This window comes from Ptychodera flava, chromosome 4 (assembly GCF_041260155.1).
Source record: "Ptychodera flava strain L36383 chromosome 4, AS_Pfla_20210202, whole genome shotgun sequence".
In the NCBI taxonomy this organism is placed as follows: Eukaryota; Metazoa; Hemichordata; class Enteropneusta; family Ptychoderidae; genus Ptychodera; species Ptychodera flava.
The window spans coordinates 41620980-41642524 of NC_091931.1; the positions used below are offsets into that span (position 1 = coordinate 41620980).

The 21545-nt window shown below is 37.7% G+C and overlaps 3 protein-coding genes across 4 annotated transcripts in view; 1 reads left to right on the plus strand and 2 right to left on the minus strand.

Moving 5' to 3' along the window:
* Positions 1-257: 257 nt before the first annotated feature.
* LOC139131795 (inhibitor of growth protein 1-like) lies at positions 258-3184 on the plus strand. Its single transcript, XM_070698066.1, has 2 exons — positions 258-523; positions 2106-3184. The coding sequence occupies exons 1-2, from the start codon at positions 370-372 to the stop codon at positions 2711-2713; spliced, it is 762 nt and encodes a 253-aa protein (XP_070554167.1). The 5' UTR covers positions 258-369; the 3' UTR covers positions 2714-3184.
* A 2997-nt stretch (positions 3185-6181) lies between these two features.
* Positions 6182-12758, minus strand: LOC139132294 (uncharacterized). Its single transcript, XM_070698683.1, has 6 exons — positions 12653-12758; positions 10756-10964; positions 9698-9838; positions 8765-8857; positions 7559-7717; positions 6182-6334 (listed from the first exon to the last, which is right to left on the minus strand). The coding sequence occupies exons 1-6, from the start codon at positions 12669-12671 to the stop codon at positions 6182-6184; spliced, it is 774 nt and encodes a 257-aa protein (XP_070554784.1). The 5' UTR covers positions 12672-12758.
* A 508-nt stretch (positions 12759-13266) lies between these two features.
* LOC139131796 (uncharacterized) overlaps positions 13267-21545 on the minus strand; it is a 51017-nt gene continuing 42738 nt past the window's right edge. For both annotated transcript variants that reach the window (XM_070698068.1, XM_070698067.1), the window contains one exon: positions 13267-15809. In XM_070698068.1, coding sequence (XP_070554169.1) covers positions 15663-15809 — 147 coding nt within the window. In that variant the 3' untranslated portion in view covers positions 13267-15662. The remainder of the gene's footprint in view (positions 15810-21545) is intronic.

Here is a 21545-nt window from a genome sequence, read left to right on the forward strand (position 1 = left end):
ACAGTTCATTCCGTGTAGTCGGTATTGATATTTGTGAGTTAGTTTGTATTGGATATTCGGGACAGGTTTAACGATGTCGTGAGCCACATTTTGCCGAAAGCTATTTATATACGTATTTTTAGAACACCCCTGTTGTTTACATTACGATAAATATAAAAGCGATAAGGACAGAAAGCGTGAATTATTATACTGTCCTCCCCTAGTAAATAATGGTTTGACCAAAGAAACCATATATGGCACAGGGCCTGTGACATTGGTAAACAATTATTTACTGCAAACTACGCATGTGTTGTAGCGTACAAATCTTTCTCGTTCGATCTCCTCGGGTGGCTCTGCCAAAGGGTTTTTTGCCCTCCCATCAGCAAGAGTATGTCAAAACTGGAAATCATGTTGAACCAACAGTCGCAAGAGGTGCAGTATCAAGCAGCGTACGTTGAGGACTATTTGGACTGTGTAGAATCCCTACCAAACGACCTCCAGCGTAACGTTTCCCAGCTGCGAGAAATAGACAGCGAGTACCAAGGTGCGTTTTCTCCTCATTTTTTAGGCAGCATTTTGTGTTTTTTGTGATTAGCTTAACGATGGGGTCGGAATCTAAGTAACTTTCAGTAGATTAGATCATTTTATTTGGAAACACGCCCCTACAAAATAAACCAGTGGTAGCGCTGGCCGTCAACAACGCGGAGTGTAGACAAATATGGCGGCCAGCTTGCTTGTATGTATTGTAACAGAACCTGTTCATCGTAAACCAACGTGTAGTTTGAGATTTTCTATCGAAAAGTTGATCCAGGTGGTGCCTATTTAAGTTATCTTTGGCGTACCGATGTTCACATTTTGACACCACTCGACATCTTATCCTACCTAACGGATAACACAAACCGTGATCCACCGCAGGTTTTTTCTCTGACGGCTTTTATTTGCATGCAACTTCAAAAGCTGATGAAAACTGAAGTGTATGTGGTCTTTTACCATTGACTACGTGTGGCAAGAATGGATCAGAGAATTACTTCAGTAAGGGGATCATTGCGTCTTCCTAACGCCACATCACCACTGGCTTACAATCTTCGCGCGATAATCGATGTGTATGTTCTCGTGTTGGCCTGTAAAGTCACGCGTTTCAACGTTCACGAAACAGCGCGTTTCTCATCCAGGAAGTAATGTTTTGACCATAGTAATGAATATTTTATTATGCAGAATTAATTTGCATATATAAGTAGGGGGCGCGGTTTAAATAAACGTACAGGAACGCAGAGGAAGCGTTTCTAAAACAACACTTCGTCATTTCGTGAACTGTACGCTCGTTTTAAACGTAACGTTCTTTCAGGTTTATATGTGCCCGGCCCCGTATATCGTTTGGTAGAAGCTGGTTGATAGTAAATTGATAATTTACACCCCATCTTATTTCCTATCAAACACATACCAGCAAAATGAAAACAGTAGAGCACTACTGCATTAGAAAAGAGTGGCTTGGCAAATAGTCGTTCTGCCATGTAATGGAAGATGCAAACTTATTTATATCTAGTACTCAACCTACTTGTCATATTTTTGCAAGTCATCGTTTTTAGCTAAATCGTAATGTTCTTCTGCATATAAACAATTGTTGTTTTCCACTAATTTTTTTTTAATCAGACTTGCAGTTAATACATATACAAATCATTCTGTATTGTCAGAAAACCCTTGAAACTTACAGTCACCATACCCTTTCAAAATAAGGCTTTGTACTGGTGATGATGCACCATGTCATTACATAGTACGCAGGAGTATATCTCCACTTACAATACATGCAGATATCACGATTCTGTGGTTTTAGGGTCACTACTCACTTCCCAGCTGTCATAAGACACAATCATCTATGGAGTTAGACTGAATGAGTGCTGATACCTCTTACATTACGCAGTGGCCTGATCACAAAATACAAATCAACAGTGAAAGACTTCTCAATAATAATGTAAACATTCACATGATAATATATGGTGCAGCTGTATAACTCAAGCTTTTTAAAGTGGGTCAAGTCATGAACTGACAGAAATTGTCTGAAAATGGGAGAGGGTTTTGTTGTGTACTTGGTTGTCTTTGTCTAATTAGGCAACGTGGTTCTCTTTCAGGAGTGTTAAAAGAAATTGACCATTACTACACCCTGTACAAAAAGAAAAGCATAGATTGCGACATGAAGAAGATCTACCTGATTCAAATACAGAGAAATTTGGTGCGAAGTCAAGAGCTGGGAGATGAGAAGTTACAGTTGTGTTCTCAGATGGTTGATCTGGTTGAGAACAGTCAGAGAAAACTAGAGACAGACTTTGAACAACTTGAGAGCGGAAACGAGAAAAATACCAATCATGCGGAGCCCAGCAAGCCAGAACACCATGAAAGGAGTGGCAAGAGGTCGAGGAGGCAGAGGAATCATGAGAACAAAGAAAAGGACAGGGATGGCGATGGTGAGGTGGAGAAGAAGACGAAGAAGAAAAAGCGATCGAAATCCAAGGCAGAGAGGGAGCGCGAAAGTTCACCGGCTGAAATCGTCATTGATCCTAATGAACCCACGTACTGTCTTTGTAACCAGGTGTCATATGGTGAAATGATTGGATGTGACAATGTGAACTGTGAACTCGAATGGTTCCATTTTAATTGTGTTGGACTCACTTCAAAACCAAAGGGCAAATGGTACTGCCCGAGGTGTGCGCCAGAGAGGAAAAAGGGTCATTCTAGATAGTGTACATATTGTTTGTTTTTAAGTTGTTATTTCTGGAAAATTTTTATAACTGTGTATAGAAATAATCCTTGTTCAATGTCAATATGTTATGATTATCTGTGTTAGCTCGCTTGCTGTAATCTTATGACACCAATTTTAAATTGGCTGAAGTTTCTTGATCCCTAAACCCTGCTAAAAAGAAATGATCCAGCACAGAAGGACGTCAGTCATTCCCTTGTTACAGTAAAATTGTGTGCAGAACCCAGTCACCTAACACAGTGAAGAATTCACAGTTCACAACACTTCGGTCAGATGGCAGCATTGGTGTCTACAGTGTTGACACAGTAGCTCTGTTACTGATGCCATACTTTATTAAAGCAATGCATTCTATGAAGTAGTTTCTGCTATTTTTTTTTCTGATCACTGCTTGTAATTATATGGAAAGCCTCTAGATGTAGCAATAAATACCAAGTTGGCCATTTGTACAGTCAAGTATGGTCTCATTATTTACAGTTCATGCACGTACAATACATACAAGCCAAATCTTCGCAGTCTTCAGGGTTGCTTTGAGTTCTAGTGAAAAGTGATTTCTTTATCTATCCTTTCAACTGAATGCTGCATTTGCCTACAGAACTGCTGGTAAATGCAGTGCATATGGTTTTAATTTTCTGCCAATATTGAAATTTTGGCAAAGTATTCACATCATCTCTCACAATTAAACAATCATTTTCGTTCCAAACCACAGTAAGCAATATCTGTTGAAGGAAGACCACTAGTACACCATTTATTGTGAAAAAAAAGGATTTCAATAAACAGACTATTATGCCTGTAAAACATTCAGTGTTCTCAACAGTTTAGGAAAACGGGGGATGATTGATTTACATAACGATGCACAATTTGCATATTCTTGTTATGAAAATATGTTCTTTTGTACACTTATTTATTATTTCAATGAATGCTCAAAAAACGAGTGGCACACTCCTCAAACTCCCTTTGTGGAGAACGCCAAGTTCACAAATCGTGTTACGTCAATCGTTCTTTTGCTATATCTACAATGGTATTCACATCAGTGTTGCTAATTTCAACACAGATGAGCTCTCCTAGCCTTTTCTTTGACAATACCAGCACTTCTCAGCATACAGGGGATACAAACCCTGTATGGTCATCCATAGTGGTGCTTGTATCAGTGATGGTTCATTGGGTGCCAGTGATGTCATGCTATTGGCTTGTGTGTAAAAAGGTTAAGATCTACAATGCAAATATCAGAACTCATTTCATTGCAAGTAGTTGGCTGAGTATAATATTAGTGGCATTTGTGTTAAACTTCTTTGTTAGTGATTCATAGAAACTTGCCTGCCAGTTACAATTACGTAAGTCCATCGATGATATATTTCTATGATGTCCTAGAAATATTGAACTGACTTATCAATAGTCCCGCCATTGTTTGATATAAAGTTATCTCACATATATCTGTCTTTAGATAGCAGTATCTATGATCTATTTACATATCACACCGCTATGCCAATAACCCATGATGTAGCAGCAAAACATTTATTTTTCCAATTCATTTGAGCGTTGTGTAATTGACCCCACATGATATAACATTCAGAATTCAATGTTTTCCTTCGCAACCAAGGCCAGTTTTTACATGAAATTATTGTGGCAATTCAGTACAGCAGTGAGTGAATATAGTTGGTTGTGGCAGTGCTGCGTTCAGTCAAACCAGTCCATACCTGAAAATACCAGGATGTAATTTCGGAAATGGAAATGACCCATGGAAAGACAGTATCCATGCCAGATTATAAGATAAAGCTATTATTAATCTCTATCATTCATTGTTAATAGCTCATCAGAATCCATGAAGTTTTGAGTCAGTGTTATGCCATTTCATTCCAGTTAAAAATATGAAGGAACCACACAGATGCGTAAAGTAAGTTTACAGCTGCAGCATCATCCTTTTAACAACCACAACTCAAGAGTGAAGATTACATGGAAGGAGCTTCTGTGATGTTCTGCAGTCAGAATAATAGGAAGACAATGTTGTTTGGCAGGTATTACTACTGAGATCTCAGAAATGCATCACCTTTGTCTGTTTCACAACAAGGTTGAAAATCTTCATGGCTGATGTGTGCACTACAAATGGCGGTTTGTTGTGAAAACTTGTTTGTGATGACTTTCCTTGATATGTGTATCGGTGTCCTTCAGTCATGTAAACAAAATTATCAGGGAGCTTATTTATTTTCTGTTGTCAATGTAAATAAGAAAGTTTATTGATAAACATGCACAATATCAGGTATTGCAATTTCCATCTGTTAAAACTACAATGTATTAAAAACATTCAGCAGTTTACACAACCTCAATTCCAAATCAGAACTTATAAATTTTACATGTTGAATCATATGTAAGGGATTGTGGCGGAGGGTAAAATCCCTGGACAAATAAAAAATATCAATGAAGCTCACTGAATGCAATCGAACATGAGTGTGCTTCTTGGCAACTTTGCAAAGCGCCCTCACAGGGTAAAGCCATAGATTTTTGGAGTGAAGAGCCATATAAGTAGGTAACAAGGGATGATAATCTCAACAGATAGAAACCTACTGCAGGTCAAAGGTTAATTTTTGAAAAATATGCAAATTATATGTAGCTTAATATTGATGAGGATATCCCTGACAAGCTACATATTGAATTTTTACAAGCATAACATATAAAGTGGTATCCTGGGATGGGAAAACAATGTCTTGCCAATTAATTTGCACCTGCAAATTTAATCATCACTTGAATCAAAGTGAATGAGGTCGCCTCTAGGAACTTACAAACCAAATTTGATTGGGGCCAGACTGATATAGAGGGAAAGATTTTGAAGAAATATTCTGAAAATTTGAAATATGCAAATTTCATGGTTGCTTTGATGAAACATATATGATCATCCCTAACAAGTTGTACATTTCATTTCATAATAACTGTAATGCCTTATCAGCAAATGAGTACTATACTGATACTATCCATTTTCAAACACTGACTTCAATTTGATTCTTGTCTTAAAAAGTATATTCACCATCATCACTACCTGCTGATTACAAATTTATTGACAAAGAAATGGTCTCCAAACAAAAAGAAAAAAGTTTCAAAGGAGAGTTCTGTAGAAGTGAGACTTGAAACCTGACAGAAATATCAATCATTTTTTCAAACACAAGTTGTGAGGCAACTAAAGTCTGTTGAATGCATTGATTTGAAATAGATATCCATCACAAGAAATATTTCCTGATGATATAGAAAATGGTCTCATAAAAAAACTAACCAATTCATATTGAAAGATGAGAGAAATACCAACCATAGTTATGAACAAAAGATTTTATACAACAAGGGACAAGTCTGAAACCTTCTTGTGAATCCTGCCTGTTAGATAGGTCATGAACTTTATTCTGTCATGTGATGCCTTTCAGCCAATCAGAACACTTCACTCTGTTTCACACACACACACACCAAATGTTAAAAGGCTGGTGCTTCCCTAGGTTCTATGAGAATTTCATTGACAGCTACATGTGGAGGCTGAGAAACTGCATAGACAATGGCTCTGGCAATGTCTTCTGGATCAAGAAACTTGTACGATTGATTGATACTAGTATCGTACTTCTCCTTGGTCTAGAAGAAACAAATGAAAAAAAACTGAATTCACATCCATGCACATTTCACTGACATGATTTACCAAACAACTTAACAGAGGCATCATGTAAAAATTCGCAAATATTCGCTAATTAATTTGTAGCTGAGTGTTTCAAGAACATGTACTGCATCATATATATTTGAATTGTCAAAACAAAGATGTGTATGAACTCTTAAAAACTATAGTATCTGACAAAGCTACTGTATAGTGGAAATGAAGTATGCAATGTCCTGGGTTGTCTGTGCTGAGTATTTCAATTCAAATGGATGAAAACAAATTCTGTATTCAACATGGTTCAACCTTTTCAAAACAGAGCTGCCATTGGTTAGATACGAAACACCTGTCACTGTGACTGTAAATGGTGTTTATTCAACTTTTACACAACAAAAGTGGGGAATAGTTGAAGGAAAGATGTGGCCATGCAGTGTGATAGATTCTAATTGCTTCTCGCGTTTCTGAGATGACAAAAACAAGATGAGTATACTTGAAAATTTCTTGCATTAATGGACACTTGAATAAAGATAAGGATTTTGAGTGACCACTATGGCCTAGCAGTTTCATAAGTGATACTAGGTTGCTCAGTCAATGTTAACTGTCCTGTAATGCATTTAATTCTGGCAGGGCTGCCTTTAGACCCCTGTGTACCATCTGAAATATCTGTCCTTTGAGGAAACATCACATTCAACCCAATGAAGGAGTTTAGAATTAGGGTTCTATAGTTTTAAGGTAGTAAGCGCCTCAAAAGTGAAAGCTTCTGACTTCAACTTAATTTACTGAAACTTTCCTAAATGAGACTTTCAACCATTCTCTTACCAAATCAACAATAAAAATTGGGGGTCACCCTACAAAGTTTTGAACTAACGAAGCAAATTATGGAATATTTTGCGATATTTGAAATTCAAAATGGTCGCCATCCTTGTATTAACTCTATAGGGGGAAAATTAAATTTTTGATTTTCGAAAAACTAAGACAGTGAAAGTTTTTCTTTCTCCAAAGAGCTTTAAAATGAGCCCCCAAAAGTGGTAGATCAGAAAGAATTGCAGAAAATTGAGAGTCCGAATATCTGTCCCCGAGGCGCGTTCTACCTTAAGGTTGATGGCGTCAAGTAAAAAATGAGGTACTAGTATATGCTTCATAAAAGGAGAAGCCTTACACTCTCTATTCCTTCTTACAACACTAAAACAAAGGTCAAAAGAACTAACCTCTTGATCTGTTGAAGCATTGAATATCTCTGTTGTCACATCGCCTGGTTGGATGTTTGTTACCTTGATGCCTGTTCCAACCAATTCTTGCCTCAGAGCAGCTGACATACCTTCTACAAAGAACTTTGAACCAGTGTACACTGCCAGTCCAGCAAATGCCTGAAAGTCAAGTTACGGATGGTACTCAATGCTGATATATTGGAATTGCTTTGTGTCTAATTTGTATAAAAACAGACAAAACTGAAAATAGGAATTATGTCGTACTGCAACAAATTGTTTGGATCAGTAACATTATATCAGGCACAAGTACCGGTATGCATAAACACAAACAAAATAAAGTTATTGTTATCTTTTCTACATAATGTATACAACAACACTTTGAAAACACTGCTTGAATCTGACATTATCTGCTGCTTAACTCTGATTATAGTGTTGGTAGTAGAGTGATTTAATCCTGCAAATGAGAGATGCAAAAAGTTTCTACAACTTTCCCATAGCTCATAAATGGATAAAATTACTACCTCGTATGCTTTCCTTTCTGACATTTAATTTATGTCGATACCTAATTTCAGAAGTCTGTATTTGACTATTTTCCTTCAATATGCAATATAACTGAACCCTACGGCAAGACATTGCAAGCAGGCTATAGTCGGGGTATTTGTGTTCAGATTTGCAGTGTGCTTTTTCAACAAGAGCATATAGGAAGAACAGGGACAGCTGCAGAATTCATCAAACGCCTTTACGCAAATACTGTGAGTGAGTACAGCGCGTTTGCACTATGCTGCCATAGGATTCTGTCATATTACTAAAAACTATCTGCCAAACAGAAGAAAGCAGCACCCATATATAACAGCTGTTATATATGGGTGCTGCTTTCTTCTGTTTGGCAGATAGTTTTTAGTAATATGACAGAATCCTATGGCAGCATAGTGCAAACGAGTTTTTAGTAATATGACAGAATCCTATGGCAGCATAGTGCAAACGAGTTTTTAGTAATATGACAGAATCCTATGGCAGCATAGTGCAAACGAGTTTTTAGTAATATGACAGAATCCTATGGCAGCATAGTGCAAACGCGCTGTACCGGTACTCACTCACAGTATTTGCGTAAAGGTGTTTGATGAATTCTGCAGCTGTCCCTAGTCTCCTTAAAAAATTCCTGTTATCTGAAGTTCAATTGAAGGACTTGCATTTTGTAATACTTACCGTCCTGCCTAGATCAGACGATAAATTGACAATGTGTCCTTTTCCCCTTGCAACCATACCATCCAAGACTGCCCCAATGCTGTTCAATACACCCTATTTTAAGGAAATTTAACATGATTTCATGTCAGGATTACTGTGTTACACTTTTGGTCAAAACTTGAAATGTTTTGCATATACATTTTCTTTATTTTTGAGGTAAATAATGTCAAAATCAGAGAACGACACTTTTTTCAGTGACAAAGAGCCCAGCTAGCAGTACAATATTTATGTAAATCAGTCAGGTTTGACTGGCACATATTTTGACATTGTGTTTAATTCACTTGATATCTGCAGCCAGCACTATGATATACACATGCAGTTAACTATTTCTCCTGGTTTGCCAGATACAATGCCAAGTCCACTGGCTAGCTCTGTTGCCCCTCAGAGTCAACAAAGAAACCAGTGTGTAGGGAAAACCTGCAAGCTGTTTTCACGTGGCACACACATTGTCATCAGACATTGGTTTGGTAAAAGGTATGCATTACATTTTGATTTAAGGTAGTATGCGCCTCGAAAGTGAACGGCTTAAACGTTTGCTCAAACTTTCATCAAGGAATATTTCAACCAATCTCTTTCAAAATCAAGAATAAAAATTGGGGGTGATCACCACGCAAATTTTGGCACTAGAGAAAAAAATTACCCAAGATTTACCAATATTTGAAAATCAAAATGGCTGCCCTACCTGTGTAACGCTATGTAGAAAAATAAAAGTATTTCATTTCCGAAAAACTAAGATGGTGAAACATTTTCTTACACCAAAAGCTTTAAAATGAACCCCCACAAGTGGATACTTGAAATATGTTGTCACATCCAGCAATACAGTACAGACTTGTTGTTTTCAATAGGATTGGTGAAGTATGTGCATGGACATAAAGTTCATCATTTTCGTTTCACCTTGCAGTTGACATCAACTGTTCTCTCCCAATCATCTTCATGTAAATTCTTCATCATGGTGTAGTACATAACCCCAGCATTGTTGACTATGATATCAACAGGACCAAGGGTGGATTCTGTGTGTCGCACTAGTTCCTTTACCTGAAAGGTACCATAGAAAAAATAGCATCAGTGACACTTGACTCACATTTGGTTCAATGTGGCAGCCCAGAGTGAGTATACTTTTAAAATAATTTTACTCCTGGGAACATGCATACCAAATTTAAAAGCAATCTGACGAGTGATTTCAGAAAAAATGATCTTTTGACTGAAAATGCAAAAAAAATTGTCCCAAAATACAAATATGAAAATTTCACCACAATTTGAAGACATTCATGCAAGCTAGGTTGCCTCTAGCCATGCATGCATACCAAGTTTTAAAGCACTAGGATGAGCAGGTTCAGAGAAAATTATATTTTGACCAAAAAATGTGAAAAATTGCCCCAAAAACACAAATATGAAAATTTCACCAAAATATTTACACATCTTACAGAAGTCAACCCTATGATCAATAATTATAAGTTTCAAAGCAATCAAACAAGAACTTTGGGAGAAAATGATTTTTTGGCTAGAAACGGGAAAAATTGCAATTCCCAATAGCAAGGTTGACAATGATGTTGAAAGATATCTCTAGAATAGAACTTTATCTCTAGAATGTCACAATATGTGCCAATCAAACCTGCCTGATCTTTATCTATCAGCTCCACTGATTGCTTTGAAACTTGGTAGGTAACTGGACGCAAACTTACATGAATGTCGTCAACTTACAGACAGATACTTGTGCATAAATCATAAATGATATGGACCACCACAACTATCAAAACTGTTTTAGCCTTAGAATATAGTATGACATCACTATATGTGGGAAGGGTTGGGACTTTTTTGTGATTTTCATGGTTGATAGATATATGGAACATATAAAGTTTGTATCTCTGCCCTGAAAAGTATTAAAACTGTCAAAATATAGGACACTAATTTTATGTGATGACTGTCAACCATTCAACAAGCATTATGTTTACCTCATTTCTGTTGGTGACATCAGTTTTCACAGCAATGGCAACTCCACCATTCTTCTCGATCTCCTGCCGCAGTGTTGTCAATCTGTCTTCCCTCCTTGCTGCCATAGCAACCATGGCTCCTGCCTCTGCCAGGTGCCTGGCAACAGCTGCGCCAATGCCACTTGATGCTCCGGTAACAATAGCGACATGGTCTTTCAGCAGTTTTTGATCTGGATTAAAGATGGATGAAACTACAGGCATAAATCTGAAAACCTGAATTTGAACTGGATGTATGCATGCCATGTCACAAAGGTATATAAAAATATGGCTTTCGTTTTATCCTCTTTAAACAAGTTTAAGTAATAGAGATACGCTTGGAGAAAGACAAAAATGTGTACAGAATTGGATTGGATAATACATGATTTTATCATCATTTACCCAATCTGACCTAGTGCTCCCTGAATGTCACAGCTGAAAATAGGCCGGTCAGATAAAGCTTGGGTGGACCATTTGATTTGGGGGAGGGATGTTTTAAGATAGTATTTATTCCTGAAAAACTTACTTCCAAAATTTTTCAAAATAAAGTTCGTTCTGCAAAGTTTTGCTTTCATATTCAAAATAAAGTTCGTTCTACTTAATGGTTATTGGTAAGGATTTATGGATGTTATTGTTCTTTCATTGCCTTAACAGTTTTCACCACTGTTTACACCCACAATGTTAGCAGCTACATGGTGTTTCTATGGTACAGATTGATATCTGCTGTTTTTTTAACCTGTCAGGGATGACTTGAAAGTGTTCACACTGGTCATATGTCTTAACAATTGTTTAAAAACCAAGTCAATGTCAACATGTGACAGAAGACTTTGGGGGACGCAATTACATGTGCAATGAATTTAACAAAGAATTATACAACTGAGGATTTGAGTTGCAGCTGAAATGTTTTGTTTTCTTCATTAAATATTTATCAAATGAATACAACATATATGATATTGGCAGTACTATACTTTCTTTTACAATAAAAATCAGTTCAAAAAAAATGTTAAACTTTAACATACACATACAAATTAAAGTGATACTTGGTAAACATTGACAATGCATTATCTGACGCTTAGCAGTGAACAACTAAGCCAGTATACATGCACACATCCATGCATTCTCAGGTTTCTGCTTGTGTATTTCCATTATACCATATCATATGCAGAAGATTAATTAAAGGGGATTAAACAATCTATGAAAGCTGGATGTTAATTATGATTCAAACCTGTCTGGTGTACAAGACATCATTATTATTTTAGAGCCTTCCAGGAATTCCTTGTTGGAAATTTTGTTTTCCCTGCCAACTGCAGGGCAGACAATTTTTCTAGGCCAGCAACAATTGTTTCAAAAATCCTCCAGCACCCCTCCCCCCCCAGTCAGATGGTCCACCCCTAATACGCATGAGAACTACAAATTGCTCTTTGAAGAGTACGTTTCTGATATAATAAGCTACATGTTTTTTCATAGTGACTTTTTGACACTTTGGAGAGACCTAGCTTTTCTGCAGTGTTATTTACTAGCTCCTGTAAAAATTACTGTTACACTTCAAGATCTTTGCAAAACCTCAAATTGTGTCATGACATGATAGTTGATACATGGATCAATGGAATACCCATTGATGTGTCCCAAGATATATTACTGACAAGGGGGAGACACTCAATTGTTTGTGCAAAGATAAGGTGGTTTTCAGTTAACAAAAGTGCAACTATTGAATTATATGTTAGAGGCTTTGTAACAGGTCCAGTGCCCTGGTTCCCCTGCAGTTATGTTACCAATGTGATATAATATTAGAAGCCATGAGAAATGGTACAGGGCTTCCTAAACCATTCACCTTTAAATACCCAAACCTTAGTAAAAACATTGCAACATGTGAAATCTTTACCTGAATTTAGAGCAGCCATTGACAGTGATAAGCGGTCCAACAGCACAGGTCAAAAAGTAGGGCTCACTGCATGAGCATATTGTGTATTTGCATATGACTAAGAGGCCTGGCCTCGGGAACTCCATTCTACAATTGAACTAGTGGCCTTGAGGTTGATAGACCTCTAGTGTTATGTAGGGAATAACTATTTGTGACACATGTTTTGATGAAGAAGCTGGAATTCTTTGACAGCTCACTTCAGGATGGCCTGACCAAAAATGGCAAAAATCACTGCAAAAATACACAATTGATAATTTCATTACAATTTGAGCATATCACATTAACCTAATCCCTAGAAACAAGTAGTTTTTGAGAAACAAAGTTTTTGACCAAAAATGACAAAATTTGCCCCTAAAGTACAATTAAATAACAAATTATTTTGTGAAGCTTGATTTTTTTTCATTCCAACAAATCCACAGCAAAAAAAGTATGGAAACAGTGAAGAGAACTTCAAGTACATTACTGTAAATGGCGTCTCAATTTGCAACTAAAGACTATAAAATGTGATTGAGGTTTTCAGAGTACATACTGGACAAGGGATTTCACAAAAATGATCATAGACACAAAAACATTTTATATCAATTTCAAGTTTATTTCCATTGATCAAAACAACACGGTCACTCGGTCATTGAACTTTAATTACCATTATGTTGAAGTTGAAAAATTGATTCCCTGATTCATTGGTACAGAAGTATCACAACTGTTAGTTCAAAGATTCTCATGGAATGTTGGATTGCACATGAAATGACCTTGAACTGTCCATCAATTTCACATTTGTCCTATGTGTCGCAACACAAGCCAAGTACCTTTGGGGGAACAAATCCTTTTAGTATTAGTTGGTCCTTGACCAGTGCCAACACAAATATTGCAGTCTATTTTGCAAAAAAGCATGAACACCATACCCAAGCAATAGTATTGCGTGGCCTGGTGTGACCAGTGAAACGGCAAACTTACAGGTCTGAGCATACTGTTGACTGTTCCGGTTGTGCAAGAAGTGTATTATCTGAGCAGGAAAAATTTAGTATTCCCAGATCAAAGGATTTGTCCGCCCTTGCAAATATCCTTGCTTTGTGTAACCAAGTCAAGGCAAGTGTCTTCTGATATATCAGTGCTGTCTCACTGACCAAAGCACCACAAAAATGTGTAAAATATGCAAATATATGTATATTTAAAAATTTACATAAATCAAGCAGATGATTAAAGGAAAAAATTCCCTTTTTAATAGGATATCATGAACAAAGACTTAAAATATACATCTTTCAAAGATTCTGATAGTTGAAGTCCTTCAGCTACTCGAGTGGTGTACAAATGATATTCAACTGACTTAAAGGAAAATTTTGCGTTGTGATGAAACTTAATACTGAGACTACACATAGAAGTCCGTAAACCCTTTAGAAATTGTTGGTTGGCTGAAAACCAGCATTATCACAATTCATTCTGGTACAGCAAGACTGTGCATATTTTGATGTATGATTCATTCAAGCTGCATTGGCCACAACTTTTGATGTCATTCCTAGTATATTTTTTTTAGTTTTGCTAACACAGTTTCTTTTTTCTATACCAAAAATACAATTTGAAATGTCATGAGTCCACTTTCGTCAACTCCCACAGTCTATGTAATGTTGACAACCAAATTTTTATTATGGTTTAGATTTGCACAATAACAACACAAATTGCACACAATGCATTATCGGCAAGGCTAATATTTTGTAGTTCAACATACTTTGTTGAGAAGATGTACTTATTTTTGGAACAGAACAGGTAAAAATCATTATCCCTGTAAATGTGTTGATCTGTCCATTTGGTGGATTAGTGAATTCCATCTCTACCTTGGTCTTGGAGATGCTCTACCCTGAGAATATCATTGAAAGGTAAAAAGAACTTTTCCTCAGATATTTTGAAAATCAGATTCAGGCTAAACAAATCAAACAGTCTGTCATTGCGAGTTAACCTGGTACCTTGTAATGAAAGCAAACCAATTCTCTTTCAAGAGCTGCTGTGTCAAAGATATGTGTTACGAACTTGAAAGTTTAGTTTGTTGGAAAAAATTTCAGGAAAAACTTTGAGATGACTTTCACTGGTCTTTACAGGTTACACCAGATATGACCTGTTCCTTAGTCATGTCCATAACTGTCATGAATACAGTACCTGAAATCACAACCACTTATGGTTTGTGTTTAATGAAAAAAGGCAAAGTTCGGCTTTTCTAACAAGTGGATATACCCTATGACACCTTGCTGTCTTAAGGATACTTATAACATTAAAATACACAAGTATTACTAATAATTGCAGTTGAAGTCAATCTGGACAGGTATCTCAATTGAATCTATTGCACCATTTGATCACGTGCTTGCATAGTGTGTAGCTCTACATCAACCATTGTGAGAGGCAGATGACTGCACTGCCTTACCCAGGAACATGTACTGCTAGCAATGTAGGAAATTTTGTTTACAGGTGGCAAAAATACAAGTACAGGCGGTTACGGTACTTTTAAACAAGCATATGAGCACATCAGGTTTCTTCAAAATGTCCCAATTTTTTTACAAAACTTATAATTTTCACAGGAAATTTTAGTTGACAGCCAGGTGATTTTGCTGACTATTTTCTACATCCGTGACTGTTGCTTTCATCACGTGCAGATATTGGACTTCTACTTGAGTTGGTCGAGTGATTTTGGTTTAAATAGATATTCATACTGATTGCAAGGTGATGAAGGAATGGCTGCTAAACAATAACAAGAAAGAACTGCAAATTAGAACAAGAGAGAGCTATGTATAACATAGATATTAATAACTTGACATAAATATCAATTATTTTTTCGCACAAAAGTAAAGCAATTTTACACCACAAGACAGTCCAAGTCACAAATCTTGTTGTCAAACCTGCATGACATTGGTCTTGAATTGTATTCTGTAATGTGATGTCTTTTAGCCAATCAAAACACCTCTTTATGTTTCGCATGTGCTAGATGTTACATGGCTGGTGCTTCCCTAGGTTCTATGAGAATTTCATTGACAGCTACATGTGGAGGTTGAGAAACTGCATAGACAATGGCTCTGGCAATGTCTTCTGGGTCCAGTATCTTGGTTAATTGAGAAACATCATACTTCTCCTTGGCCTGGAAGCAATGCAAGAAACAAAACATGAACATAAGAGCTTGAATTATGATCTTGTTGCATCAATAACGACGACCTAAACAGTGGCATATTGTAAAATTTTACTTGAAACATTGTCAGAGTATTTTTATATTTGATTTGTTTGAACTAAAATAGTAGACGTATAAATTGTACATCTATCTGACTCACAGCTACAATCTTAGATGAGTTTGTTTTTAGAACTGGTGTCAGTCCAACTACAGTAACAGGTACTAGGTGGCAATGAAACTTGATCTTGAGAGTATAGTATTGAGCGGATAAAAACAAGACTCTGTTCCAAAGTAGAGTTTATTTCTAAAACTTCGACGTTTCGATTCCACACAGGGAATCAGGAATTTAACAATCTTAGATGAGAACAGCAGTCAAACAAATTTGACTGATAGCAGCACAAGGACTTCTTCAAACAAAACCAGCCCAAAATTGTCGTAATCACTTTATCCAACCAGAATGCACCAGTAAGTCATCTTGTCATGAACAATAAAATATGCAACCAATTTAAACCAAATGTGAGAACACTGTCCTTGACGGTATTTTTTCAAAACTTTGAAAGCGCATCTAGGAAAAGATGCAAATTAAGTTTGACAACTGTCAGACCAGCAGTTTCAGAGATGTTTGACCAAAAATAAGAAAACTGGCCATGAGAATTTGTATACAAAAATTTCATCATCATTTGAACAAATCCAAGTCAAGTTGCCCCGAGTGTCTTGTAAACCAAATATGAAAGTTTTCTAAGCACCAATTTTGAAGCAGCAGTACAAAGTTGACAGAGAATGAGGGACGGTGGATGCAAACAATCTATCCTATACACTCTGCACTGCTGACAGCAGAGCTTATTTCATGGTTCAACCCTGTCAGATAGCTGGACAGTGTAGGACAATCATTGTTCTTGGTGGTTTTTTAGAATTCCACACAACAACTTGTGGATGACAAGATTTTAACCAGGATCCAACAACAGAAAATGATTGAAGGAAAGATGAAACCCCTGCACAAATACTAATTCCACTGCAAGTATCTACTGCTTATACCAATAAATGAGATGAACACTTGGGACTTTCTTCCATCAATGAACTCTTGAGTAAAGGTTGTATTTTGAATTTTGTGTGACAACTCGGCTTATGGCAGTTCATACTGTAACTGATACAAGGTCACTCTCCCTGGAGTATTGCCTTACATTCTTTTATAAAAAACTCCCAAATAGCGTCAATGACACTGTAGCTCCCATCCTGGACTATTTAGTGTTTGTTCTCTGGTCAGATATTTGAACATGTGTGAAAGGGATAAAGTGCATGAAGTGAAAATACTTAAATGAAATGTACTGGAGACAGTGAAATATGTTTAATGTATTTATTCAGAATATAAAATGGAAAAAAACAGAATAAGATATATCGAATACTGTGATACAACCATTAACTCAACAAGTCATTTACAATGACATAGTCCCCACTTGTAATAGGAGTATTAGTCTTGATGGGGCAGGAAAATGTGGTCATTAAGAAGTATCACTGGAGTGTATATGTTGAGATCTATGGGCACATAGGTTTATGTCGTTGTTCCAAATTTGAAACACATGAGGCATGTCTAAGTTATGGTTCTAAATCGGGAAAAAAGATCAGACCTCTAGCAGTATTGGCCAGCCAAGAAATACATATGCGCATTATAAATGAGGTACAAGATGTGACATCTTAAGGTCTAATATCCTATCAAAATTGGAGGGTATAGAACTTGTGGTTACTGAAATATGCATATATATGTATAATCAAGGTCAAAGGTCATCGAGGTCACATGACATTTTGAAAAAAAAATTATATTGCTAATTAATCCCTATATGCCAAAAAATCAGATCTCTAGCTCTATTCGCTTGCCCAGAATTAGATGTGTACATAATTAATGAGGTAAAGCGTGTGTTGTCATAAGGTCTCCCATCCTACTAAATACAACGGACATAGCACTTGTGGTTACTTATTTATTGACATAAACATATATTTTAGGTAAAAGGTCATCGAGGTCACATGACATTTGGTCAAAAAATTTCTCTCCTATAGTTATCCCTGTATACCAAAAATCAGACATCCAGCTCTATTGGCTCGCTCAGAATGAGATATGCGCATAATTATTGAGGTACAGTATGTGGCGTCATAAGGTGTCCAATCATACCAAACATGAAGGGTGTAGCACTTGTGGTTACCGAGTTATGGAAAAATACGTATATTTGAGGTTAAAGGTCACCGAGGTCACATGACATTTTGTCAAAAAATTGTTTTGCTAAGTTATCCCTATATACCAAAATCAGACCTCTAGCTCTATTGGCTCGCTCAAAATTAGATATGTGCATAATTAAGGAGGTACAATATGTGGCGTCATAAGCTGTCCCATCATACCATACATGAAGGGTGTAGCACTTGTGGTTACTGAGTTATGGACAAATATGTATATTTGAGGTCAAAGGTCACCGAGGTCACGTGACATTTTGTCAAAAAAATTGTTTTGCTAAGTTATCCCTATATACCAAAAATCAGACCTCTAGCTCTATTGGCTCGCTCAAAATTAGATATGTGCATAATTAATGAGGTACAATATGTGGCATCATAAGCTGTCCCATCATACCATATATGAAGGGTGGTAGCAGTTGTGGTTACTGAGTTATGGACAAATATGTATATTTGAGATCAAAGGTCATCAAGGTCACATGACATTTTGTCAAAATATCCGAGATATCTGCGTGAACGGATGGACTCACGGATGGACGAACAGACGGACATGACCCAATCTATAAGCTCACTGGACTTCATCCGTGGGGACTAAAAATTGTGTCACTGCATCCTTTTTGCAATATGAATACGATGAGAAACTAAATTTTTATTTTTCGTGGGCTTAACCCTTTGCGCCCCATTGCAACAATGTTGCAACATTTTTGCAGAGCCCAGCAGAAAATTTGCATACCGGGGTCCCCAAATCCCAAAACTTTCACTCACTGAACACCTCAGTGGAAATACAGTGAACGTATTTTTTTTAACTTCGCTGTAAATTTCTTGGTCGGTGTTTTTATGAAATGATTTCTTTTACAGGCAGGAAGAACTTGAAAAATAAAAATAAAATGATTTTCTTATGATAAATATCGCTGTTGTTTTTTTTATGTGTGACAGAAATGACTTAGTTGAATAGTTAGAAAATTGTTGAACGTCATGAAACTTTCCTGTGTAAAATTTAAATTTAAACACCTTATCAAAATAAACAATCTGGACCAAAGGCTAAACTTATTATGTTATATCTCGGTAACGTAGTTCAATTTTATCATGAATTCTACACTCTGAATTTCTTACCTGAGGCAGTGTGGCACGTCGGTTACCCTGACGGCAAAGTAAACTATTTAAAATTTTCTAAGACTTCAGAAACAAGCAAATGTCACGAACGTTCATGAACGCAAAAGTTTTGGCGACAAAAATAGCCAATGTTTTAAGTCATTTGAAAGTATAAACGTTTCGAAGCAATAATATATATACAGTACATATCTCCGTGTGAAATCTAGACGGGGTTCCCCTTCAAGGTCATCAGAGTTCACGAAGACATTGTTTTGTCTTCATACCGGAAGTCACTCAACGCCGCAAAATTGACGCATGGTACTCCAAGAAACACTCGTTCTTACACAGATGGACGTTGCACTGCTTACATCCCCAAGTTGTTTCAACAGGGTAGCCCTTTGGTGTTTTCTTGCCAGTCTTGCTGCATTGCCGACAACATTTCTTCTTACGCTTCGCGTTCGGAGAGAGTACTTCGCAGATGTGGTTCGCGATGTTGTCGGCGTTGATGCTATTCTCGACTTCTGTGACTTGACTTTGCGGCCCGCGCTTCCGACGACTTGTAAACCGCCAATCAGCTGACTTGCTAGATCAAGGCGATAATCTTTCTGCCGATATCTTCGTCGAGGGTTTGGTGAATGTGCAATCCCGTACAATATAAAGGCGTTGATGATCATCCGATCGACAAAAAACCAGAACAAGTACTTCCAAAACTTCATGTACTTGTTGTTGATCGGGTAGTACGAAGCCATCTGGTCACTGAGGTCGACGCCGCCCATGTACTTATTGTACTCCCTCACCACTGTTGGGACGAATATCTCCTTCCCCTTCCTCTGAACTTCCAGGCCGCCAGGATTGCAGTTGGAACTAAGCAGGGTCACATCACGCTTGTCGTGCCACAAAGTAGCTGTGATTTCACCGCTTGCTCGGTAGAACGTAGTCGCCTGGTTTCAGCTTCGTCGCTGGCTTTGACACTGCAGCCGGAAGTCCTTTACTGTTCTTGCGAACTGTGCTGCAAACGTACGTTTGCCTGTTCAACAAGTCGACAGCAAGGCGAAGGGAACTGAAGAAATTATCATAGTAAATATGATGTCCTAATCCACAATATCTGCTGGTCAGATCAACAACGACACTGTAGCCAAGACCATGTTGCGTGTGCTCTCCCTTTCCAGCGTACGGGATCATATCGAAGGTATAACCAGTGCGTGGACATGCAGCTGACCAGATTTTAAATCCCCACTTCACAGGCTTTGCTGGCATATACTGAATCATCGGTGATCGCCCGGCGAATTTACACATAGCTTCGTCGATGGAAATTTCTCTGAAAGGGATGAACTTCGTGGGAAATTTAGAACGAAGTTGATCGATCATCGGCCGAACTTTGTACATCCGATCTCTGCCTGGGTCTTGTCGGTCGGGTTCGCCATACGGATCGTTGACATGAAAATACTGGTTCAACTTCAGGAAATGATTTCGGGACATGACTTTCGCTATCCCCGGTACATGAAGACGGTCGTCCGTTGACCAGTAGTCGCGTATTTCGGGCAATGAGTGAATACCCATCAAAATGAGAACACCAATATACGCTTTCATCTCATTTCTGTCAACCGGACTCCACTCAGTGTCGACTTTCTGTGAAAGATCCTGTCTGAACTGCGCGTATTTGTTGGTTTCGCGGACGAGATGATCGAGAAAGTCGTCTGTCATGAACAGTTGGAAAAAATCCAACTGATCACCCGTACACCCCAGATTGTGAAATGGGCCAGATTCGTCGCCGTTGAAAGGAAATAAAGTTATTTCGTCACTTGAAGTTTCTGACCACTCCAGATCGGCTACAGTAACGTCGTCTGCATGTAGATCTTCGATCAAACGCTGGGCAAGTTCAGCAGGATCGATGTCACTCACGCTGCCATTTTCCTGTCGATATGTTTCCCTCGCAGTCTCCACTCGCAGTTGTTGTTCAGATATTTTCCTCTGCTGTGAAACCTTCAAAATCGCTGTTGGAATCAGAGTCCCCAAAGAAAATGTCCCAAACGGTGTTGTTTCTCACTTCCGGGGTCGACATATCAAAACAAACTTTAAATAAATGAATATTTAAATCTGTAGAGTTTTCCCACCGTGCGGGATCGCGTCACTCAAAGAAAAGTTCAGGTCGTCTGTGTGTGTGGGGCAGGAAAAATTCTTTTATTCATGAAGGGGGCGGGAAAATGTATTCATGTATAAGTGATGTCGTAGGCAAGATGTTGTTAAACGTCATTGAGGCATGTGTAGTCGTCACGACAAAAACTAACGATGTAATCAATCCTTGTTTACTAATTAAAAATGCAGGCCTATTGAGGCCGTAACGGGATCACTGTACTGCGTTTACACAGGCCGTGTCAGGCCTAACTGCTCGTATGTGAA